Raw genomic sequence first — 25,086 nt, 5'->3', positions numbered from 1 at the left:
AGTGGCCACCTGGAACATCTGGCAGAGCTTCCTGAGGAGCTTTGGTAGAGAAATAGTTATGTAAAGAGTAGCTCCCTAGCAAACGTGCTGCTCATTAAAAAGGTTCCAGGTGCTACAGGCCTTTGGAGCCAATGTTCAGTAAACTGAGCAGTAACAAAACTAAAATACTAACTGTTCTAATCAGGTGAATGATAAAGGAAATCTGGGAGCAGACTCATTACACATGTGGGCTCCCTGTGGCCAGGTCAACACTACACATCATTGTTAACCTAGATTACCCAATTTATTGGTTGGAGATGAACATTCATTCTCTTAATATAGGCAGTTTCCCTGCAGATGTTTTTATTCTACTTAAGGCATTGTAGCTTCCTCTTCCTGAAAGACTTAGGTTGCCCTCTCCAAGCTGTCTTAAGTCCATGTTGGACTCAATTTGGGGTGCATCTTTTTTTTTTTTTTTTTTTTTTTTAATGAACCCAGTTCCATCCCTCACAAAGAGCTTAAAATTTCATTTACTTCTGGGAGTTGACCTCCAGTCTCCATTATGCTTTGCAGTTTTCCTACTTTCAAATATACCTTTCATAGTTTCCATTATCTGATTTTTTTTTTCCTCTCTGTTACTGCAAGGTGAGTGAAGTGCTGTTGAGTAAGTGAATTAATCAGTTGTTACCTCCCTGTCATCAGTATTCTTAGAATGCCCCATTCTGTACCTAATCATTCACTTCTGAAAGAGGCCAAGACTACCTTGCCCAAGGACCTAAATGACCACAGACAATTCACTACTGGCCAGTCCCCCAGCATATTCCCTCCTGGGTTCATCAGTGAGCTCTTTTAACCATTTTCCTAAAGGCTCAGGACCTCTGAGTTCATAGTGTTAATGCCCCTTATGTCCAAGGTGTGATGCTGTATGGTGGGTACCCAAAGATGGTTGAATCACTGAATCAAAGGAGAATGAGCCACTGACAATAAAATGCAAGAGTCTGGCTGACCTGGCCTGCCTCTGGTGGGAGCCATGGCTACACAGAGAAGGTCACGGAATAATCCAGCAGGTGTATTGGCCTTTACCCTAAAGTCAGAAGGGATTTTTGTCATGTATTGGAAGTGTAAGCCACCAGGCGTCTGCAGCTTAGAATCGGGGAAAAAGGCTTATTGACAGGTAAAAGGAGAATTCAGTGTTTTCACCTTTGGAACCAGATGTTGTATCTCGATAAGCTGGAAGCCTTTAAAGATAGGGACAAAGTCATTTACAACTCCTTTCTATATAGCAGCAGTTCAGCAAAGTATTTCCCCAGAGTGGAAGAGATGGTGAGCATGATACAATGGAAAGAGCACGTGGGCCTACACTGAGGTTCACCTAGGCCCTCCTACTCACCTCATCGAGCAAGTCACATTATCTCTAAAATTGGCTTAATACCAGAGTTTTGGGGGCCCAATGAGAGTGTGTATGAGTGCATTTTGTAAGATGCTCATTAAATGGGTTTTTGTGTGCTCAGCACCTGTATGAAGCAGTGTATTACCCCTTTCTTCGTTTGGTATTTTAGAAGAACTAGGGGTTTGAAGAACAGGTAGCTTTAGAATGAGGGTGAGCATTTAAAAAGTGTCTTACTTGTGTGCCAGCATGTTGCATACATTATTTCCAACTCTGTCAGCCTCTTAAGCTAGACTCACCGATGAGGATCCTCACCCAAAGAGCCTAAAGCCACACACGGGTAGAGCCCACGTGCTTTTCGTGGCACATGGAACAACTCATTCATTGGAAACTGCAGGCTGAAGTTAAGGATGAAATGGAGGCAGATCAGAGATGGAGTCTTGAAGGGAATGTTCCCTAGCCTTTGAGGTCTGCATTGGGTCAGGCAGCCACACAAACCGTAGCTGAGCGGGTCCCTGTAGCAGCCAGGGCTGCAGGGTGGGCACGCCAGTGTGCTGGGGTGTCTCCAGGGCTCTGCTCTCAGCACACACAGGAATGGCTCCCAGAGAAGCCAGCGTGTTCCCAGCAAGCTGGCTTTATCTCCTCTAAGCCTGGAGGTTGAGTGAGCTCCAGAGGGAAGATGGGTCACCTTGTGCTGTCCTGCCTGCTCCCAGGCCACCGGAGCTTCCCTCACCCTCCACTAGAGGTCACCCGGGGTGCTGCGCCTTGGCCCCGACTCGTGCACTGTCGTGCTGAGCCTTGGCCTGCACCCCAGCTTTGCAGCTGGGAGTTATTTTTGGCACATCAGCCTTCCGTCCTCAAGTAGCAAAGCCTGAAGGAAGAGCTGCAAGATATCCTGTTCTGGCCACAAGCGTCGGCTCGGGACACGCTTCAGCCCTCTGTTGTCCCCTGTCCCCAGGGGGCTCCTGGACCTTTGGGATTCCTGTCACATTCATTCCAGGGCCTGCGAGGACATAGAGGTGAGTAGCTGGTTTGGGAACGGGAGCTGCTGTGGCGTAGGGAAGACAGAACCCCCCACATCCCTTAGACCCACCTCTCCCTGCTTCTGAAGGCACATGGGCCCAGAAGAGTGGCAGCACTGATTCTCTTAAGTTTCAGGGAGGGATGTCATGTTCCAGAAAGGACCAGGCTACCTACTCCCGTTTGGGGACCCTTTCCAAAGGCATCTTCGGTAAGGCATGGGGAATGCAGGCGGGGGCAGTGGACAGAGGCGCGAAGTTGGCCCCAGGTTAGGCCTCGAGTAAGGGGATGAGGCAAGATAGACCTCCGCCGCCCACCCCAGGAGACGGGAGTGCTGCTGGGGCTCAGTGGGGCCGGTTGTACCAGGGAACGGGCCCGGACGGCACGGCATCCCGGGCTGGGTCCACATGTACCGTCTGTGCAGGGAGGGCTGCAGGAAGGGAGAGACCTTTCCTTACCCAGCTTTGGGAGGTGGGGGGAGGAGGAGGAACAGATGCCCCTCGTGGGAACTTTAAAGGGCTTACCAGGAATTGGGCTAGTCTTTATAGGGAACAGACACTCCGGGGCTCAGCTGGGGTTGCTGACGGGAGTGGAACAGAGACAGCTCCAGAGCCTGCTGCTGGCAGAGGAGACTCTTGTTATTCTAATGCTTCCTCTGGTAACCAGGCACCCAGCAGTGGGGACACCAGCCTCCCTGGAACAGCCAGCCTGTCCTGAGGCAGCCAGGGCTGCTGCTTGGCTGGTCAGCAAATTGACCTCTTTGACAGGCCAGACCTTCTTGGACCCAGAAAGGGCGGTGGAAATGGGACCAGAGGCATCTTTGGCCCCGCTGAGAGGCAGCTCGTGCCCATTTTCTATCTGCCCCTCTTCCTGTTGGTACAGCGTTTTCTCCATTCCTCAAATCCTCCACGTCAGGTAGGAGTTCCGTACCCAGTGGCCTCTATGTTCCTGAAGCAAAGCCGGCCCGCTCCTCTGGGTCTAGGCCTGAGTGTCCTGGCTCCGTTCTAACCCATGCTGCAGCAGGACCGCTCGGGGCTCATTGGCCATCGTTAGGTAGGACACAGGGCATTCTGAGGACATGACCATCCTGCTGGCAGGAACCTGGACCAAAGGGACACCTCCAGCCATTGACTTATATCTACGGAGCAGCACCTGCGACACACCTGCACTGGGCACAGTGGGGAGGGATGGTCGGGAAGATGTGGAGATGATCATGGTGGGTTAGAGATGAGAGAACAAGTGATACCAGAGGCTGGGACCAGGACTCACCCATCAAACTGCATCCATCAGAGCGCCTGGCGCAGTACTTCTCAGAGTATGAAAGGAAGAAAGGAGGGAGGGAGGGCGGAAGGGAGGACGGAAGGAAGGAAGGAAGGACAGTGATCACAAAAACTAAGGGCAGAATGGGTGAGGAAGCAGCAATGGGAAGCACAGCAAGGCTGTCCCAGAAGGAGGGGTGTTTTCTGGGTAGGACAGTTACAAGTGGGGGAGATAAGGAGAGGTTATGGCAGCAGCATATTTGAAAATGAAACCATGAAGCGTCTCACCTTTTCCAGAAGTGCAGAGAGCAGGCAGAGGAAAAGCAGGACCAGCCTCGTTGCCTCAAAGAGGAAAGGAAAGAGCACTTTAATTTGTCCTTTGCGGTTTCTCGGTGGTGCTTTCTAAAATCAAGCGTGTGCTGGCCCTGTCGGAACTAACCTTGCAGCCTGGCGGTCCGATTCCTGCCTCGAGCCTGGGCTTCGGCCTGTCTGCCCATCTGTTGCTCCTACCGGGGAGCAACAACGACCAGTGAGAACATGCCGGGAGCCACCTGGTCACCTGGGGTCACGAGAGCTCACAGCCAGTGGGGAGAAGCAAGTTGGGCTCTTTCCAAAGCTTTTTAAAAAAATTCATAAACATTTATTTTGAATATTCACAAGAGGCCAGACCAATGCCAGGAAATACAAAGACGAGGGAGAGGGACTTCCCTGGCGGTCCAGCGGTTAAGACTCCGCACTTCCAGTGCAGGGGGCACGGGGTTGATCCCCGGTTCTGCTAGGTGCCTGGTTACCAGAGGAAGGAACTAAGATTCCGCATGCTGTGCGGTGCAGCCAAAAGCAAAAAAGGGAGAAACGGCTTCGGCCCTCAAAGAGCACAACCCCCAGGTCATGAAGGCTGACCGCTTCTTTGTGTTCCCCTCTTTAAGGAGCTGAACATGACCCAGAACAAGGCACTGCCGGACTCCTATTCCGCACAGGGCTTCTATGAGAACTACGAACCCAAGGAGATCCTGGGCAGGTGAGGCCCGGGCCTTCCCCATGAGGTTCTGTCCTGGGCTCCGGCCGGCACGGCGGGCGGCAGCAACCTCTGCTTGACCCTGAGCACTGACCCCATTTCCATCCCGAAAGTACTGTCCACTTGGAGAAACTCTCAGTTCGGGGTCCTGCCCTCCTGCACCAGGATGGAGGAAGCGGGTGTAAGGGCACCCAGATTAGAGACCTCTCCCAGCCAAGAGTTTGGGGCCAGGGTCGGGAATCAGGTGTCAGAGAGAAACTTATGGCCCTGAGAGGGTACAGCTTCTGCCTCCGTGCTGAGAAAGAGCACTGAACTAGGAGCTAGGAGGCCCCAGAGCGGGCTTCTTCCTCTTGGGCTCCGGGCAAATGGCCCTCTCTGTGCCTTCTTCATCCTACCATCCCCCAAAGCTCACAGGGAGTTGGGGGACAAGGCAGGGCATCTGTGCTGCGGCCTGGATCTGGGCCTCCGCCTGGGGTGAGGGGCCCCGGGCATGATCTGTCCTCTGCACCCCCAGGGGAGTAAGCAGCGTTGTCAGGCGCTGCATCCACAAGCCCACGTGCCAGGAGTACGCTGTGAAGATCATCGACGTCACGGGTGGGGGCAGCTTCAGCTCCGAGGAGGTGCAGGAGCTGCGAGAGGCCACGCAGAAGGAGGTGGACATCCTGCACAAGGTCTCAGGACACCCCAACATCAGTGAGTGACGGCCCCGAGCCGCGGCGCGGTGCCCTGCCACGGGTCTGCTCTGATAACCCAAGCCGGGGAGTATGGCCCCAGTGCAGCGAGCCAGGACCACCAGAGTGTCTCCCGCACCCTGAGGCCCTGAAAGCCCAGTGCCCAGAGGCTCGAGGGACCCGGCTCCACCCTCACCGCTCCCGGGAGTCAGCTCTCAGCCTCCTCTTCCAGCCCCACAGAAGGGGTGACAGGCAGGGCTGGGTGCAGGCGCGGGAATGGGAGTGTGAAGTCCCTGGGTGCCCCCTCCCCTGGTACGCCTCCTTTGAACACCATCGCGATACCCCTTCCGGCTTCTGAGTCCGGCCTCAGCGGCCTTAGTCCCCTTGACCCCGCGCCTCCACTGCCCCCGCCTGGGTTCCTCTGTTGCCTGAGACGAGCGAGCCATTTCCATTTCAGTACAGCTGAAGGACACTTACGAGACCAACACTTTCTTCTTCTTGGTGTTTGATCTGTAAGTACCCAGGCCTGGGGCCTACTGGAGAGGCTTCTGTTGTAGTCCCCCATGCAGGGCTTCCTGGAGACGAGCAGCCAGCCCCTTACACCGTGGATGCCAAACTAGGCCACAGACGCTTTAGGCAGATCCGCCCCTGGAGTCAGGCTGCCAGGTTTTAAATCCTGGGTCCATCACTTATGGGCTGGATGATTTCTGTCAGTGTCAGCTTTCCCATCGGTATTGCAGGCGTAATAATGGCACAGCGACTGACACCGTGTAAATGCTAATGATTATGAACTACCACGACGATGACCACGGCGGTCATTCAGTACTTACCCTAGACGTTGAGGATACGCAGTCCTACTTCATGCACTGATTTTCACAGGGCGTGAACAGAAAGCAATCAAGTCATAAAACACACACAGGGTTATACATATACACATGAATGTAAAGCTGAGCAGGGGTCAGAGGGAGCGAGCGGGCAGGGAATGCGCTCCAGGAGGTGACCTGAGCAGAGACCCGGATGAAGGGAGGGAGGGATCCGTGCCAAGAGCTGGAGAAGGAGCCTCTAGCAGAGGGAAGGGCCAGAGCAGGGGTGCTGCCGTGTGGGCTTGGCATGTTTGAGGCTCGGCAAGCAAGTCAGGATGGGGGGTTGGGGCAAGCCTGTGGCGATGGCAGGATGCAAGGTCAGTCGGTACCAAAAAGCAGATTATGCAGGCATTTTGGAGGGCCAAGAGCAGGAGGGTGATGTGATCTGACTTACTTTTATAAAGGATTCCACTGCCTGTAAGGAGGCGAGAGTGGAAAGGAGGAAGCCAGCGCTATGGGGGCAAGAGGCCCAGCAGGGAGACAGGTGGTAGAGATTGTCTTTGGGACGTGGTTCAGAGATGGACATCATCATCGTTGTCACCAGCAGGAGCATCAACAGCAGCACGTCACTATTCCCCTGCTTGTGCACCAACCGGGCCATCAAGATGAGCTCCTTGTCACAGAGCCCTCTGCCCCCAGGGACCAGTGGGCCTTTTAGCTGTGAGAGCCTCTGTTTTCTCAGGAAAGGAAAAGCGATACCGTCCATCTCACCAGGCTCCAAGCATCAAATTCCAACAACACAAAGTGTTCTGTGAACCGTGCACTCAGACTTCTTACCATTTTTTTAAAAAAATTATTTGTTTATTTTTGGCTGCATTGGGTCTTCGCTGCTGCGCACGGGCTTTTCTCTAGTTGTGGCGACCGAGGGCTACTCTTTGTTGCGGTGCACGGGCTTCTCATTGCGGTGGCTTCTCTTGTGGAGTATGGGCTCTAGGCGCGTGGGCTTCAGTAGTTGTGGCTCGTGGGCTCTAGAGCACAGGCTCAGTAGATGTGGCACTCGGGCTCAGTAGTTGTGGCTGGTGGGCTCTAGAGTGCAGGCTCAATAGTTTTAGCGCATGGGCTTAGTTGCTCCGTGGCGTATGGGATCTTCCCGGACCAGGGCTCGAACCCGTGTCCCCTGCATTGGCAGGCGGATTCTCAACCACTGCGCCACCAGGGAAGCCCCCAGACTTCTTACCACTTTTACTGGAAAAGGTTCCCAAGGAAGGGAACTCTCCAGCTCCCATGCCCCCGCTCCATTGAGTCCTCACTAAAGAACACACACCTCTGTTGCACGAATCATTGTTGGAGAGCTGTCTTGGCTTCTCCGTACGTAACTGCTAATTTAGGGACTAGCTTTACTTGAGAAAATTATTCAAGCAGATTTTGTATTGCTGGAACACTTCATTTTGCAGCCATACTGAACACGTGCAGTGTTAAGTTTTTCTTGGAGACACAATTTAACTTGGCCTGTGTGTACAATTCAACCACCGGCTCCAGGAAGGCAGGAGACTGCTGATGGACCTTGCAGGGTCCCAGTGTTGACTGGTAAATCTTTTTGCTGCTGCTGCTATTAGTGAGTCCTCCTAGCGTGTTTAAAATGGAATTAAAGTGATCAAAACTGGAGGCACACACTGCCTTTTAGGGACACAGTACCAATCGTGTATGAAACAAGGCTCACTTCTGTAATTTCTGGGTTGCTCCTCAAACAGAACTCAACTCCCCACCCCACCGGTTAAGTTCAAGGATATTCTTGCCTCCCTCAGATACTGGCCAGAATTCTTCCCGTGGGCCCTGCTTTTCCTGGAGGGGCAGGCAGTATGCACCTTTCCTATTTAACCAAAGGAGACTTTCCTAGGGCCCCTCCAGATTTGCCCAGCTCCAGCTGTCTCAACTCCATTCGGTGGCACTGCCCTGTAGAGCCCTTGGGGGCAGCTCAAATGTCTAACCTTTGAAGAAGTTGCTTGGGGAAGCTATTTTTAATGCTGCCCCAAGTTGCCCTTCAGGGTGTAACTAGATGATTCTAGCAGAAACCTCTTTCTAGATCATCCCAGGTGAGAAAATGGAACCGCAATTCTTAAACCTAAGAAATCCTAAAATAGGTAAAACTGCTCTTCTATCACTGCTGTTGCTTCTGTTTGTTCCTGGGAAAAATCAGGATACTCCTGTCCTTCTGATCTGGGTCTGGGGCCTTGTGCCAGTGGCTCAAGTTCCCTCTCTCCCCCCCCGCCAACCCTGATTTTGACCCTGATGGATCCCAGTCCATGCTGTCACTCCCACACATGGGGGGACCTTCGCACTGGTGCCATCCCCCAGCCCCCAGTCTCCCTTGTTCTTCTTTCAACCTTCCGAGACAGCCTCTCCACTCACTTCCCTAGCTCCTCCCCACAGACCTTGGTCCCTTGTGGGGAGCAGCCCACTTTGCCCCTGGAGGTGTTAGGGTGGGAAACAGTTTTCCGGGTGCAGGGTAAGGAGGGGGTAGCCTTGGGGGCACATCCAGCTACAAACCCTCTGTCCCCACAGGATGAAGAGAGGGGAGCTCTTTGATTACCTCACTGAGAAGGTCACCCTGAGTGAGAAGGAAACCAGGTGAGGGTCCACTTGCCCCTCTCCCTACTTCCGGCCTGAGTCCCTTGCTTAGGCACCGAGGTCTTGGAGGAGGCGTGGCATGAAGCCGTCTGGGTGGGCAGTGTGCTCCGCTGGCTTTGGTGGCCTCCCTTCCTCGACTCAGCCAAGGTAGGCCTGGCCTGTCTTGAGTCCTCCCTCACTTGCAGTCCAGCTGGCTTATGGGCTTTGGTGTCCCTGCCTGTTACCTGACCCTGCAGAGTAGCAGATGAAAGTAACCTGTTCCTGTCCCACCCCAGAAAGATCATGAGAGCCCTGCTGGAGGTGATCCTCACCTTGCACAAACTCAACATCGTGCATCGGGATCTGAAACCTGAGAACATCCTCTTGGATGATGACATGAACATCAAGCTCACAGACTTCGGCTTTTCCTGCCAGCTGGAGCCAGGAGAGAAGCTGCGAGGTCCGGTAACAAGGCCTTGGCCCATGTCAGGGGCTCAGGCTCTCTCCTCAGCTCTCCTAGGAACAGAGATTGCCTGGGTTCCCCCCCAACCCAGAGTAAAAATCCTACCATTTCAGGGCTGGGTGTTTCTTCCCCGGAATGGGCTGAGCCAGGTTCCCACTGCCTGCATTCCAGGCCAGGATAGCTAGAAGCGACCAGGCCACTGACGGTCCCCCATCGGGCGGCCACAGGACCCAGCACCTTGGCCCTGCCCTTGGCCCTGGGCCAGGCCCGTGTTCAGAGAGTCCCAGCCCAGCCACCACTTCGGTTCCTTCTCCATTGTCTCTTTGGGCTTTCCTCTTCCAAGTGCCTCTGCTGACCTGTTCGGATGGAAACTGTCCCTGCAGAGGTCTGTGGGACCCCCAGTTACCTGGCCCCTGAGATCATCGAGTGCTCCATGGACGATGACCACCCTGGCTACGGGAAGGAGGTGGACATGTGAGTGTGTTGGGGGAGGTAGGTGACCCGTAGGGACAGGGACGCCCCCATGGCCGGGAGCACCTGGCTGGGGAGGCGGGCACGGTGGGAGCTACAGCTGGCCCCCCTGCCTTCCTCCCCGCTGCCCGGTGCCAGGTGGAGCACGGGCGTCATCATGTACACGCTGCTGGCCGGCTCCCCACCCTTCTGGCACCGCAAGCAGATGCTGATGTTGCGCATGATCATGAGTGGCAACTACCAGTTTGGCTCGCCAGAGTGGGATGATTACTCGGACACCGTGAAGGACTTGGTGAGAGCAAAGGCCTCCTGGCCCGGGGGTCAGGCGAGGGGCAGACGGTGGGGAGGGGGGAGTGTGCCGTGCATGCCATGGGATGGAGGCCCTGCCAGGAGGGACCCCCCCCGCCCCCCATAGACGTCTTCCGTTCTGTCTCGTGCTCTCAGGTCTCCCGCTTCTTGGTGGTGAGCCCCAAAGGCCGCTGTTCGGCTGAAGAGGCCTTAGCGCATCCCTTCTTCCAGCAGTACACGGTGCAGGAAGTGCGTCACTTCAGCCCCCGGGGGAAGTTCAAGGTACTTAGGCTCCCCTGCCACTCAGGGCCCCGGGGCAGGTGCCGCAGGCCCCTGAAGTCCAAGCTCCCGGCGTCCTTCTTGGGGACTCCTTACGCCCACGGGGTTTCCAGAGCAGCCACCCTTCTCCTCCCGCCCAGCCCTGTGATGGTTGCAGCTCAGCTTCTGGCTTCTGGCTCCGACAGCCCTAAGCCCCGTGCCTGCTGGTCGGGTGGCAAACGGGGGTAACGGAGGAGCGGGGGGCGGGAACGCTAGGACAGGCCCAGCGGAAACCACACAAGCTTTCGTGGCAAACAAGCTCAGGGCCTGCCGCCAGGGATGGGGAAGGAAACAGGCCGCGGAGCGGGCCCGGTTCTCAGGCCAGGCCCTCCACAGGTGATCGCCCTGACGGTGCTGGCTTCCGTGCGGATCTACTACCAGTACCGCCGGGTGAAGCCCGTGACCCGGGAGATCGTCATCCGAGACCCCTATGCCCTCCGGCCCCTGCGGCGACTCATCGACGCCTACGCTTTCCGGATCTACGGCCACTGGGTGAAGAAGGGGCAGCAGCAGAACCGGGCGGCGCTCTTCGAGAACACACCCAAGGCTGTGCTCCTCTCCCTGGCCGAGGAGGGCTACTGACTGGCCGGCCGGCAGGGCAGCTGGGGCGGGGCTCAGGCCGGGAGGAGGAGCCACCGACGTGGAGGGCACAGGAGAGCGTGTGCAGGCCTCTGTCCAGAGGGGGCACTTGGCCCCAGCCCGGACCCCAGGAGCTGGGGCCACTCTCCCCTCTTGGAGGCGTCACGTGGTGGTCAGTGCACTTGGAGCCAGGCCCACGGAGGGGGACCAGCTGTGGTCCAGAACCAGGAGCACCCTGCCTCTCCACGGCCCAGCTATACCACCACGTCCGCTTGTCCTCACGGGAGGCCCCCAGTTACTGACACTCGGTGCACCGCCTTTAGGGTCCCAGGGTGAGGACGAAAGAGAGCAGTCTGAGAATTGCAATCACAGGAGATTTTACTGACCTCACAAAGTCCAGTGACACCACGGGAGCAGGTTCTTCTCCGGGGCCATGTTTTTAGAGGCATAGGGCAGCCCTTACGTAATTAATAATAGAAAGGGAAGCTTCTGCTGTTTGTCTTTGTGGAGTATTACTCACTCTGTGCCTCCCAGAATACACAGTTGCGCCTGGTAGATCCGTCGTTCTCCTAGACCCTTTTAAGACTGACAGCGTGCTTTCAAGAGCCCCCAGAACTGCATTTCACATACGGTGGAAACTAGGTTCCCTCGGAGGTGCACGAAACCCCACAAATAAGGCAAATGGAGGAATCATTTTCCTTCTACAGCAACTTGCTGGGAAACAAGGAGACCTGGGGAAATTCTGCCTTGAGCAAACAATGTCAGGTCCCCGGGTCAGACAGCGAGAAAGGAGGAGGGAGCAGATTTAAAATTTTTTCACAAACTGCCTTTCAGAGCACACTGTGCCCCAACTGTTTTGAGTATGTGGCCCCCATACGGTCAATATTTGACCTCTAAGAGAAACATCTGGCTCCTGGGCACAATCAGTAAGTTGGGCCCCTTCTCCAAGAGACAGTGGCGCCCCTCCGCGGAGGTCAGGGTCCTTTCCTGCCCCGGGGAGAGGTGCCTGCCACAGAGGATGGGGGAGGGGATGGGCGTCGTCCCGCGCTTGGCACGTGGCCAGGGAGCGCCACGGGGGACTCTCCTCCTCTCTGTGTGGCTGCTCACAGCTCCCCAGGTGGTCGGCCTGCACTGGAAGCACAGCGGAAGCCTAGGTTGTCTGAGGCTGAATCTGGAGTGTTGCCCATCCTGGCACCAGAGAAGGGGAGAGAGAATGGGCATCTGTTGAGAAAGGGACCCGGGGCCTTACCCAACTCTCCTGCTCCAGCTCCCAGGGCCTGCTGTGGTCTGGGGCGCCTAAGGACTGGTGGGGGGGGAATACACAGTCTGGAAAGAAACCTAGCGTGAGGGTAGGGCCTGAGGGTGTGCCATTCCTGGGGGAAAGGGGTAAGAAGGGACCTTGGGACACAGTGGAGGAAGTGAGGGTGGTCCTGAGAGACTGAACTGGAAGGAAGGAAAGGCCACAAGTAATAACTTCGACTGTCGGTAGTTTAGAATAACTCAGCCGAAAAAAACCTGTCGGCAAGAAGTGAGACTATCACAGCACCAATCAGTACCTCACACTTTCCAAAGAAGTTTCACATGTATTCCTTCATTTGCCATTTCCCTTACTGCTCTCGAAGGCGTGTTTTGTTCACCATCTCACAGACCCACAGTCAGACACTAGAAATATTTAAATGTCTTGCCCAAGGCCAACCACTGCTTCAGTGGCACAACAGAATCAGTGGCAAACCCAGTTTCCTGGTCCCCAGGCCAATACTTTCTCCACTACTTTGTCCTAAAGAAAAAGGTGAGGAAAATCCAGGGGGCTCAACGTATCAAAGAAACGCCTGCAAACCTGATACCCTGAGGCCACAGGAACAGTGGCTTCTCGACAGTCCTTATGGAATCCAGGAGCAGGAGGAGTTGCAGGGAGATTAACCAAAATAAATCTACAGATGAACAAAGCAGAAAGTCCTAGAAGGGGACTCGGAAGCCGGGGACTCTACCACTCAGGTGCCCCCACTAGGCATCTGTGTGAAATGAGCAGGTTCCAGGACCTCCCTGAGCCTATTTTTTTCTTGACTATAAAACAAAATGGTTGTCGAAAATGACTTTTCATGTGCACACTCGTTGGAAAAGTCAATATTTCCGTGACCGCTGGCCATGACCTATCAATGTGGCCATTCCACCTCCCTCTCTCTGCAAGCCTAGCTCGGAGGACAAGCGGGAAAACCACACAGTTAAGATGCTGGACATAGAGTCTGCCTTGGTGCTGACGGCTGGCAGGAAAAGGCAGCAGCAGTCCCGGGCTCTTGGACGGCAAGTGTGGCTTCCTTCCTCTTCTGTACCCACAGCCCCCAGTGGAGGGGGAGGCACGGCAGCGGCGGCCATGCCAGATCTGGTGCCACCTGTGCTCTGGGAGACCAGGACCCAGACCCTCAGCCCCCAGCTACCGAGCCCCTCACCTGGTGGTGACCCGGGCCCGGTGATTGGCAGAGCCGTCCGCCGTGTCGATCCAGGACGCCCCCCGGAGGACACGCATGTCCTGGTCGGCGGGCTGGTATGGTGATGCTGTCCACTCCCACACGTTGCCCATGAGGTCGGAGAGCCCTGAAGCACAGTGGTGGGTCTGGCCCAGGCTGGGGAGCGCCACCCCCGCCCCTCCTGGCCATCGCCGGCCCTGGGGAGCTAACGCTTCCTGGTGCCGCGTGCTGCTTCTCTCCTCCTCATCTTTCCGGCAGGACCATCCCACCAGCCAAGCTGTGAACGCTGAAGGCAACCCGACAAGCAATCTTACCGTAGTTGTTCTGTGGGGGGAAAGCGTTCACCGGGGAGACTCCGTGGAAGCCATCCTCAGCCTTGTCGCCCTTGGGGAACTTTCCCTGAGGGGGAGAAATTCAGGCTCAAAGATTTACCATCCCGTCCCAAGGCAGCTGCTCCCACCTGCCCGGAGGAGTTTAAACCAAGGCCATCTTGCGGTATCCTCTGCGGTAGGGGAAGGGCACGGGGCAGTGACCCGAGGTTCCCACCCTGAGCTCCCAAACCAGCTGCCTCATGTCCTCCACCATGACCTCCTGACTGGGTAAGGAAGTGTGTCGTTTCCCCTGTGTCCACACCAGCCTGTCCCACTCCCACTTTCTCGACTTCCTCCCCATGTGCCTTGAGAAGACAGGCTCTGCCTCCCCTCCTCCATGACCTGCACCCGTCTCCTCAGGAACAAGATGCTCATCCTGTGCTCCCCTGTACCATCGCTTTCCCTTCTACCACCAACAGCCTTAACTCTCCCTCATCTGCTCTGACCCTGCCTTCCTCACCTCCTGCTTTTTACCGCCAAGATTCTGGAAAAGTAACCTGTATTTGCTGACGCAACTTGTTCAGCTTGTTCATTCTGCTTCTCGTTGAATTGGAGTTCAGCTGGCCCTGCTCTATGGAGGCTGATCTTATGAAAGGGAAGATGAAGGGGCTACAATTTACTCATCGCCAACTATGTGCTAGGGCTGCTACATCTATGTCTTTAATCCTGACCAGGTTGTAAGGCAAGTATTTTCTCCCTTTAAAAAGCTAGCAACTGGGACTCCCATGGTGGTGTAGTGGTTAAGAATCCACCTGCCAATGCAGGGCACACGGGGTCGAGCCCTGGTCCGGGAAGATCCCACATGCTACGGTGCAGCTAAGTCCGTGTGCCACAACTACTGAGTCTGCGCTCTAGAGCCCACAAGCCACAACTACTGAGCCCGTGTGCCACAACTACTGAAGCCCGCACTCCTAGAGTCCATGCACCACAACAAGAGAAGCCACCGCAATGAGAAGCCCGCGCACCGCAACGAAGACCCAACGCAGCCAAAAAAAAAAGCTAGCAGCCAAAAAAAAAAGCTAGCAGCCAAAAAAAAAAAGCTAGCGACTGAGACTCAAAACAGTTAATTTATCAAAGATCCCATGGTGAATAAGTCAGATAAGACTTTTTGCAAAGCTCTGATCCCAAGATCATCTAAAAGGTCAGTCTACCCTTTTCAAGGCTTCACCCTAAAATGCTGGTGCTGGGCTCCCCTCATGCTGCAGAGTCCCCCTGGGGGATGTCACTCCTGCCTACAGTGTATGCTGTTGACTCCAAACCAGTTGCTCTGACCCAGACCTCTGTCCTAAGCTCCAAACACATACTTTCAACCTCTTACTGAGCATATCCATGACCCAAAGGCGGCTTAAGCTAGGCTGATCCTAAACTGACCAAGTCCTGTCCCTCTGAACCCCAACATGCATATTATCTATTCTGGATAATGGTCACACCAGCACTCTCTTGCCCAAGCTTGGATTCATGCTTGAGTTCTTCTCTCTTCCATTCCTCCATGTTTGGCGAAGTACCAAACCCTGTCTCTCCTCTCAGGCAGGTGTCTCCCACCTGGCTTCCTCTCGATTTCACTTCCACTTCATTCAAGTGTTCACATCCCCGGGCCATGGCCGCAGCCTCAGAATCAGAGACCTCCTGCAGCTCTACTTCATTTGATCCCACACAAATTTTCAACAATCAGCATCCCCCAAATCAAAATGATGTTGTTGCTCCCCTGTTTCAAAACCTCTGTCGGCTCCCCACTGCCTGGAGGGCAGAATCTAAAACCACATCTTGGCACCCCTGGTCCTTCGTAATCTGCCTCCAATCCACTGCCTACTTCATCTCTCTCTGTTTTTTTTTTTTTTTTTTTGCGGTACGCGGGCCTCTCACTGTCGTGGCCTCTCCCGTTGCGGAGCACAGGCTCCGGACGCGCAGGCTCAGCAGCCATGGCTCATGGGCCCAGCCGCTCCGCGGCATGTGGGATCCTCCTGGACCGGGGCACGGACCCGCGTCCCCTGCATCGGCAGGCGGATTCTCAACCACTGCGCCACCAGGGAAGCCCTACTTCAACTCTTATACCTCCTGTTTCCCTGTGCGCTAGCCTCTCCGAGTCTGGCATGTCTCTGAACACACAGCACCCTTTCCTAACCCACTACTGACATCCATGTTGTTTCCTCCACTTTTCTCGTGGCAAACTCCGGTTCAATCAGCTCAAATGGCATGTTCACTGTGAAGTCACGCCCTGCTCTTGCAGCACAAGAGAGCACACTCCCAGCACACCCCCCAGCACACGCTGCACATCTTCACTATACAGCCCTACCACGCTGTCTTCTGCTTTACCCCTTTACCACCTTTCAGTTTCATTAGAACACGAAGGCCTCTAAGTCCCACAGCCTAACACACGTGTCTAGCCCACAGCGGGTCTCGATCAACACTCTGAGAAGGGACAGGAGTGAGGAACGTGTGTCTTACCTGCCACAGGTTGGTACGGTTTGGCTGGAACTCGTTTCCCCAGGGGTAAACTTGACCTGCCAGGAGGGCAAGGAGACAGCGGAGGAGGAAGAGGTGAGGAGTTGGGGAAGAAGGGAAAGGCAGAAAGAGCGAGGCAACCGAAAGGAAGTAAGGAAGTGATGAGAACAGAAGAGTAAGATTACTTACTTTTACTTCCCACACCCCTCCCTTCCACTCACAGTACTGCACTCGGAGGCCCTGGCTTCTGATTTGCTCCAGGACAGGACAATTCTAGGTGTGGTTCTGACCAATGCCATTCTGCAAACTATCTGTTACCAGCTCATGCTGGGATAAGTACAGAAATTGAGAGTAAGCATTGAGAAACTTGTTTGCTAGACTTAAGACTGGATAAATGAACAAGCAACCTCATTTATCACACTAATAACTTTGACTATTGGTATAGCCAGTGTTCATTCAAAGACTGTGTAGAGGTGTTGAATATGGGAAATTGCTATTTCACTCTAACTTTCTGTTTAGCTAGGATTGCAAACTAACAAAGTTATAAGCAAACAGCAATGTTATATTAATCCCTATACAGCTATTGAAAAGGTATACAGTATAGGTAATCCTTTTCTTTTTCCCATGCTATGTTGTTCTGATTATACTTATTGAAATGGAACATGTCTGTAGACTCTCCAATAATTAAAAAAATATGTCTGTTTTTTTCATTCCATTTGCCAGTTACTAATTTTTATGCTATTTTATGGAAGTATTGGTATGAGATGGATTAGAAATAACACCACCAACAACTGGTCCATCACTACACAGTGTAAGAAGCACTGCTCGGGGCTTCCCTGGTGGCGCAGTGGTTAAGAATCCGCCTGCCAATGCAGGGGACACGGGTTCGAGCCCTGGTCCGGGAAGATCCCATATGCCGTGGAGCAACGAAGCCCGTGCGCCACGACTACTGAGCCTGCGTTCTAGAGACTGAGAGCCACAACTACTGAAACCCGCACACCTAGAGCCCGTGTGCCACAACAAAGAGAAGCCACCGCAATGAGAAGCCCGCGCACCGCAACAAAGAGTAGTCCCCACTCGCTGCAACTAGAGAAAACCTGTGCACAGCAACAAAGACCCAATGCAGCCAAAAACAAATAAATAAATTAAAAAAAAAAAAAAAAAGAAGCAGCACTGCTCTAGGAAGCACAAACCTGTCCCACCCTTTAAAGCCCCCCATGCAAGGCAGGATGGGGAGAAAGAATAAAGGGAGATCGCATGGCATCTCTATACCCTTCAAGCCCCCTCGGGCAGCAAACTCCCACTCTTCCTCAACAGGCAGCCGTTTCCCCCGCCAAGCACAGTAGGCACGGGCATCAGTCCAGCTCACGTGTACCACTGGGAACTCCAGTTTCTCTCGGATGCCAGAGCCGGGACCTGCAGGCTGATAGCCAGGATGAAGTGAGACAAGCTTCTGGGAGCTCGTGGAAGTCTGAGGAAGGGTAGGCTTAGGGTGCCTGAGTTCGGTTTTACCACAGATGGAGCAAGGAAGTGGGAAGAGAGAGCCTGGTGAGTGAGGAGAAGTCCAGAGTCAGAAAGAAGGACTAAGCATGAGACGAAAGGGAGAAATGGAATGGGTCAGGGGTAAAAGGATTAGGGCAGAGAAAACAGGGTGGCTTGGCTGCTTCCCTGAAATTTCTCTGTCATCCTTTTGAACTCAGTATTTCTAGATGGGCAAGGGTCTAGGGAAGCCAGGCTTCCCAAGAGTCAACAGGGGTAGAAAACAAAGTAGAGGAACCAACCCGTACCTGCCTCCAGAATGCCCTTTCCACTGGAAGCCACCAGAGGAGAGACTGCAAAAAGGAAGAAACACGACTCAAAAGATGCTCTGACCCAGCGAGGGCACCTTCCTGACTGACACCCAGGAGGCAAAGCAGAGACTTTAGGCTGAGACTCAGGTGGTCCAAGCGAGGCTGTGTCCAAAATCTCACCACCCGTATTGGAGGGAGGCTTCTCAAGAGGTTCTCTTACTGGTCCAGGGAGTATCTTGAACCCTGTGTGTATCTGCATCTTTACAGAGTCTCTCTATACAGAATCCAGCACAGGGTGAACTTCCTGGGAGTGTGTGTTCATCTGACTCGTCCAGGGTGGGTCTCTCTTGCTTCCTCCCTGCCTCTGGTTCTCAGGTTTGATTCTCTATTGTGGCCCAGGGGACCCCAGATCCCACAGGATTCTCTGTCTAGGTCCCACTCCCATCCCCTCAGCTGCAAACCCAGGTTCTCTTACCTGCATTTTCTGGGTTGCTTTGTTTCTAAGCTCATCAGAGACAAGGTCCTCAAAGACAAAGCTCCACCCAAACACCTCAGCCTCTGTCTGGTACTTTTTCTCCCTGACAAACTCCCTGAAAAGAGATGTTTCATACGGTTTAGCTAATAGGGTTCTGTGCTCCACCCTCACCCTCTCCTGCTCCAGAAAACCTCATAAACCCTTATCCTGTTAGTCACACATCACAGAATTTTCATGAACTACAAGGAATTAACCTGAGAACCTGAGCAGATTTGCTTTTAAAACCCGTTGCTGTGTGTGCAGTGCACAAACAGGAGAATTCACTCTTTTTGGTGTATGGTTTTGTGAGTTGTGACAAAGCACGTAGTCACTATCATAATCAAGATACAGAGCAGTTCCATCAACCACCCCCCAAAATTCCCCTATGCCTCTGCAACCACTGATCTGTTGTTTGTCTCTATAGTTTTGCCTTTCCCAGAATATAAATTCACATAAATTGAATGATACAGAGTATGTAGTTTTGGGGGTCTGGTTTCTTTCACTTAGCATACTGCTCCCAAGATTCCCTGTTCCTTTTTTTTTTTTCTTTTGCAGTTTGTTGCCTTTCATTGCTGTGTAGTATTTCATTGGATGTATAGGCCATATTTTGTTTATCCATTCACCAGTTGCAGGTCATCTGGGTTACCTCCAGTTTTTGGATATAATGAATAAAGCTGCTGAGAAGATTCAAGGGTGGGAATGGGTCTCTCTTCGGAAAGGTCTTCATCACATACCTAATGTCACAACAATCACAGGAGGGAGGCAGAACAGGGGTTATTATCTCCCTCTAACAGATGAGGGAGATTGAGTCAAACAAAAATGACCTGCCGAGATTTTAGAATGGATTTTCATATAGTTTGGTATGGCTGAGCAAATTTCAGCAAGCAGATTTCCAGGGTTAAGATGGATTGTTTTCACTGGGCTAGGAGTACTCTATCTGTGCCAGACTTCTGAGATGAGAAGACATTGTTCACCCATCAAAGGGGCATTGAGAATGGAGGAGGAGATGAGATTTGGTAGCAATAGCTATTTACCGACCTCTGACCACCTGAACGGTTTGAGACTCTTTTACCGGAGAGGCAAAGACAGATTAGGGTTCTAAGCAAAGTTTAGGGGCTTACTGAAGGTGACATTATATTTCCATAATATAAAAGGTCAATTTAAAATATAAAAGAATACATCTAGGGCTTCCCTGGTGGCACAGTGGTTAAGAATCCGCCTGCCAATGCAGGGGACATGGGTTCAAGCCCTGGTCCAGGAAGATCCCACATGCCACGGAGCAACTAAGCCCGTGCGCCACAACTACTGAGCCTGCGCTCTAGAGCCCGCAAGACTCAACTACTGAAAACCGCGTGCCTAGAGCCTGGGCTCCGCAACAAGAGAAGCCACTGCAATGAGAAGCCTACGCAATGAAGAGTAGCTTCCATTCTCCACAACTAGAGAAAGTCTACACGCAGCAATGAAGACCCAACACAGCTAAAATCAATAAATAAAATTAAATTTTTTTTAAAAAAAGAATGCATCTACCTAGCTAGCTATTTCTGGTTGTCATGATGCGGTGCAAGCCTGATTAGAAGTGATTTCTCCTTTGATTTTAATAACTTTCCTGTTTAAAAATATTTTTTTAAAAGCATATGTAACATCATATCATAGAAAAATGAGGAAATAGAGGTAGGTAAAAAGAAAAAAACTAAAATCATCCATTATCACACCAACTAAGATATACTTGTCCATATTCTTTCCCCCTTCACCCCACAACCAAGGATTTTTAAATAGCTTTCAGAAGGTGCTTCCTGTAATTATTTTCCTTTGGAAGTCACAAAAACATGAGCAGAATCCGTCACCTAATGCCATGTTGCATCTTCCAAGTCTTTTTTAATGCATATACATTCTATACATACAGTTTTAAAAAATAGGATCATACCCTATTTAGTATTTTGTAACCTACTTTCTTCTCTTAACACTTCAGAACTATCTCTCTTTTTTGAAGTTCTCTCAAGTTTATTTTCAGGTTTGTAAGCTTGTCTTATCCAATTTAAAACTTCAGTGGCACATTTTAAATGTGAAAAAAAATGACACAGGGGCAGTCAATATGTTAAATAATAGCCTCAGCCACTTCTCATGCTAGAAAGCTATCTCTTTTTGACAACAGGATTTTTAAGGGCTGCTAAGTAGTCTGTTATATTGATACAATATGTTTAAGAGATCCTAAAATTGTTAACACTTCTTTACAAGATGACATTGTAAATGTATTAGCGTTGTATCAATAGCTAAACGTTGTGTAGCTAAATGTTTTCAGGACTTTTAATTCTTCAAGACAAATCCCTAGAGGTGGAACCAATGAGTCAAAAGGCCTGAGGAGTATACTGATAATCCTTATGCTTATTTCAGCCTGTGTCTTCTGAATCAAATTTTCCCCAAAACTTTTTATCCTGAAAAGTTTTAAGTCCACAAATGTAACATTTAAGTCATTTCTCACATTTGCCTTACCGTCTTCCCATCCCCTCCTCTTCCTTTCCCTCTCCTCTCTATACACTCCCTCCTCTACCATTTGAGGGTAAGTTATAGATATGTCCTGGATCATTTTCTACTTTGGCCTACCCAAAACATATCACCTTGGGGACACTGACGCAGCTCAACATGGCTTCTTAGATTAAGCTGGAACCAAAATGTTTGATTCTGGAAACAATGCCATTTCCCTAAGTAAATGTAAAGGGAATTTAAGGGACTCTCACCTACTATGACCCTTCTCCCAATTCCTTCTCCCCTCTTGCAGAGGTTTCTGTTGAGTGTCTGACTTCTGCCCATATTTCTCAGCGCTATGCCCAGTGCACTGGACAATCCACTGGCTCAAAAGTCAGAGGATCTGAGTTCCAGGCCCAGCTCTGCCACTAACAGAAACTTTGGACTTCAGATACTTTAAAAAAAAATTTTGGCTGCGTTGGGTCTTCGTTGCTACGTGCGGGCTTTCTCTAGTTGCGGTGAGCGGAGGCTACTCTTAGTTGTGGTGCGTGGGCTTCTCACTGCAGTGCTTCTCTTTGTTGCAGAGCACGGGCTCTCGGCGTGAGGGCTTCAGTAGTTGTGGCTTGCAGGCTCTAGAGCACAGGCTCAGTAGTTGCGGTGCACGGGCTTAGCTGCTCCGCAGCATGTGGGATCTTCCCGGACCAGGGCTCAAACCCGTGTCCCGTGCATTGGCAGGCAGATTCTTAACCACTGTGCCACTAGGGAAGTCCCTGGACTTCAGATTCTTCATCTTAAAAACGTGGATAACACTTATCTCACTGTACCATTGCAAAGATGATATGTGGAAGTGAACAAGCTAATCTCCTTTTAAATATTATGAAGATTAGAATAGCCTTTACTTCTCCTGGAAGAACACTGGATGTACCTGAAGTCTTTGTTGGTGACTGGAAATATGTCGATGGCAAAGGGTTTTACCGTGACCTCCCGGACAGGTCCTTCACCATCTCTGCCATCTGGTGAATTTGTTCCCATCTGGAATCTCCCACCTGGTAGCTGGACCATGTTGGTCGTCTGCCCACTCCCTGCAGAGAAAAAAAGAGTCGAATATATGTAAAAGAAGTGGCAATATTTGGATCATATGTAAAACTCATGCTATAATGAAAAAAACAATGGAGGCTTAAAAAATTTGTCTTTAGGACTTCCCTGGTGGCGAAGTGGTTAAGAATCTGCCTGCCATTGAAGGGGATACGGGTTCGAGCCCTGGTCCAGGAAGATCCCACATGCTGCGGAGCAACTAAGCCTGTGTGCCACAACTACTGAGCCTGTGCTCTAGAGCCCGCAAGCCACAACTACTGAACCCTTGCACCACAACTACTGAAGCCCACACACCTAGAGCCCGTGCTCCCCAACAAGAGAGGCCACCGCCATGAGAAGCCCGCACACCACAATGAGAGTAGCCTGCACTCGCTGCAACTAGAGAAAGCCCGCGTGCAGCAACGAAGACCCAATGCAGCCAACATTAAATAAATAAATAAATTTATTTTTAAAAATTGGCTTTAAATTCTTGTCTGTCACTTAATTTGCTGGGTGACACCTTGGGCAAATTACTTATTCTGGATTTCAATTTCTTCATCTATAAAATGGGGATAATATCTAACTCAAATGGATGGCTGTATTAAAATAATGTATGAAATGTTTAGCACATGGTAGGTTTTCTTTTTTTAAAAAATTAATTTTATTTATTTGGTTGTGCCGGGTCTTAGTTGCTGCACGCAAACTCGTAGTTGCGGCATACATGTGGGATCTAGTTCTGACCAAGGATCGAAACCAGGCCCCCTGAATTGGGAGCACGGAGTCTTTTTTTTTTTTTTAAATTTTATTTATTTATTATTTTTGGCTGTGTTGGGTCTTTGTTGCTCTGCGCGGGCTTTCTCTAGTTGCGGTCAGTGGGGGTTACTCTTTGTTGTGGTGCGCGGGCTTCTTATGCGGTGGCTTCTCTTGTTGCAGAGCACTGGCTCTAGGTGCATGGGCTTCAGTAGTTGCAGCACACAGGCTCAGGAGTTGTGGCTCACAGGCTCCAGAGTGCAGGCTCAGTAGTTGTGGCACACGGGCTTAGTTGCTCTGCGGCATATGGGATCTTCCCGGACCAGGGCTCGAACCTGTGTCCCCTGCATTGGCAGGCGGATTCTTAACTGCTGCACCACCAGGGAAGTCGCCGGGAGCACAGACTCTTAACCACTGGACCACCAGGGAAGTCCCAGTAGGTTTTCAACAAATGCTTAGTTCCTTTCCTTACCTCTCTATTCTTCTGCATGACAACCTTTTGTCCCAGAGAGATAAATCTAGACACTATACTCTGAAATACATCTATCAACTTTCTACCCATACTACTGTGCATGTTTCTCTGACTCTTCCTTTTCTTGTCTGAACTCATCAATTCGTAATGATTTTCACCATTATATCATATGTTCCAGAAAGAAAAAAGAACTACATCTGTTTTGCCCGTGTATCCCTGGCACCTAGCATAAGTTCACAATAATTATCATCAAATGACTGAATGAACTGCTTTACACTTGCTGTTTGGATACCTCCAAAAATCATAGAATTAAAAGGATCTTTATTTCAACCCCCTCATATGACAGGAGGAAACCAAAACCCAAAAGGGAAATGACTTAAAGAGCTAGTTAACAGGAGAAACCCAGGTCTCCTTACTTCCAGGTCAGTGCTATTTCCAAAAGGTCACACTTTTCTGGCTTGACGTACTGTTTTGTTATGTTTCTACCTAACAGTGTCTAAGTGCTATAATTTCCCTAAAGACAGAGTCCACATCTTTTCATGTTCCCCAGTATCCCATCTTTGGCCCTTTTCTCATTTACATTCTGACACACTCACACATGATTTCGTCCACTTTAAGGGGGGTGAGGGTTGGAATAGAGAAAGCAGGAAATTCTCAGATTAAAAGGGAGTTAAGAAACAACATACAGAGACTTCCCTGGTGGCGCAGTGGTTAAGAATCTGCCTGCCAATGCAAGGAGAACAGGTTCGATCCCTGGTCTAGGAAGATCTCACATGCCGCGTAGCAACTAAGCCCGTGCGCCACAACTACTGAACCTGTGCTCTACAGCTCTTGAGCCACAGCCACTGAGCCTGCATGCCACAACTACTGAAGGCCATGAGCCTAGAGCCCATGCTCCACAACAAGAGAAGCCACCGCAATGAAAAGCTGCGACAGCACACGAAGAGAGTAGCCCCCGGCTCGCGGCAACTAAAGCCCACGCGCAGCAATGAAGGCCCAACACAGCCAAAACAAAACACACACACACACACACACATTAGCAATATATGAATTTTATTTTGACACTAATTCAACAAGTAAACTATAACTTAAAAACATTTACAGTAGGTGAACTTGAACACTAACTGAATGTTTAATGGTATTAAGGAGTACGGTTAATTTTTTAGGTGGGAAAGTGAGTGATACTGTTTTTTTCGTGACTTGTCTTTTTGGCTATTCAAGTTAAATACTGAGGAATAAAATTGTATTGTGCCTCGATTCACTCCAAAGTGAATTTCCCAGGGGAAGGGTCCCAAAGAAGCAAGATTAAAGCCATAAATTGGCAACCGTTTAAACAAGTTAACGGGTACGTGGTGGACGGGAAAGGATCGTTTTATTCTTTTTTTATGCTCAAAAGATTCCAGAATAATAAGTTAAAAGTAAAAAAGAAGTGAGATACACCTCGCCAAGTTGGCCGCCTCTGGGAGGCACCTCCGGCCGCTGCAAGATAGCGCAGGACGCTGGCAGACCGGCCATCATCTCTTTCCCCGCAGGGGCCGAGCGCTCCACCCCTTTTCTCCTGCCTGCCAGAGGCAGTCGGGCAGGCCAGCACACTGACCTAGTTCGAGCCACGAGGCGGAGAGGAGCGACAGCAGAGTCAGCAGCGGCAACAGCGAGGTGCCCATGCCGAGAACACGACCCCTGGAGCCCCACAAGACGCGCCACCATGCGGATCTGCTGCGCACGCGCAACGCGCGCATCACGTCGGCGGCCGTGCCCTGCGCACGCGTGCGCACTGCTCCTCTACGCGGCCCCACCTAGAAAATACTCCTGGGGCCGAAGCTCCGTTGTTGCCCGGCCAGGTAGTTAAGAGAAGGCAGTTTTCTCAGCGTTGGGGTCCAGAGAC

General features: G+C 51.6%; 2 protein-coding genes across 4 annotated transcripts; one reads left to right on the top strand and one right to left on the bottom strand.

The window, feature by feature from the left end:
• The first annotated feature begins 2,205 nt into the window (after positions 1-2,205).
• PHKG1 (phosphorylase kinase catalytic subunit gamma 1) lies at positions 2,206-11,357 on the top strand. 2 transcript variants are annotated; one of them, XM_067013935.1, is made up of 11 exons: positions 2,254-2,385; positions 2,519-2,597; positions 4,572-4,663; positions 5,175-5,353; positions 5,789-5,843; positions 8,697-8,762; positions 9,038-9,201; positions 9,588-9,678; positions 9,814-9,967; positions 10,120-10,245; positions 10,618-11,357. In XM_067013935.1, the coding sequence occupies exons 3-11, from the start codon at positions 4,581-4,583 to the stop codon at positions 10,861-10,863; spliced, it is 1,164 nt and encodes a 387-aa protein (XP_066870036.1). In that variant the 5' UTR covers positions 2,254-2,385; positions 2,519-2,597; positions 4,572-4,580; the 3' UTR covers positions 10,864-11,357. The 2 variants fall into 2 exon arrangements, with proteins under 2 accessions (XP_058892670.1, XP_066870036.1); XM_059036687.2 differs by lacking the exon at positions 2,519-2,597 and having other exon boundaries at positions 2,206-2,385.
• SUMF2 (sulfatase modifying factor 2) lies at positions 11,221-25,037 on the bottom strand. 2 transcript variants are annotated; one of them, XM_059036696.2, is made up of 10 exons: positions 24,799-25,037; positions 21,831-21,987; positions 18,404-18,518; positions 17,926-17,970; positions 17,651-17,683; positions 17,411-17,561; positions 16,142-16,197; positions 13,640-13,724; positions 13,308-13,452; positions 11,221-12,048 (listed from the first exon to the last, which is right to left on the bottom strand). In XM_059036696.2, exons 1-10 carry the CDS (start codon positions 24,938-24,940, stop codon positions 11,964-11,966), a joined length of 1,014 nt encoding a protein of 337 aa, XP_058892679.2. In that variant the 5' UTR covers positions 24,941-25,037; the 3' UTR covers positions 11,221-11,963. The 2 variants fall into 2 exon arrangements, with proteins under 2 accessions (XP_058892679.2, XP_058892687.1); XM_059036704.2 differs by lacking the exon at positions 17,651-17,683.
• Between the last annotated feature and the right edge of the window lie 49 nt (positions 25,038-25,086).

Source organism: Kogia breviceps, chromosome 14 (genome assembly GCF_026419965.1).
Source record: "Kogia breviceps isolate mKogBre1 chromosome 14, mKogBre1 haplotype 1, whole genome shotgun sequence".
NCBI lineage: Eukaryota > Metazoa > Chordata > Mammalia > Artiodactyla > Physeteridae > Kogia > Kogia breviceps.
The sequence above is the reverse complement of the archived record's forward strand: the minus strand, read 5'-3'. Positions and strand labels throughout refer to the sequence as shown.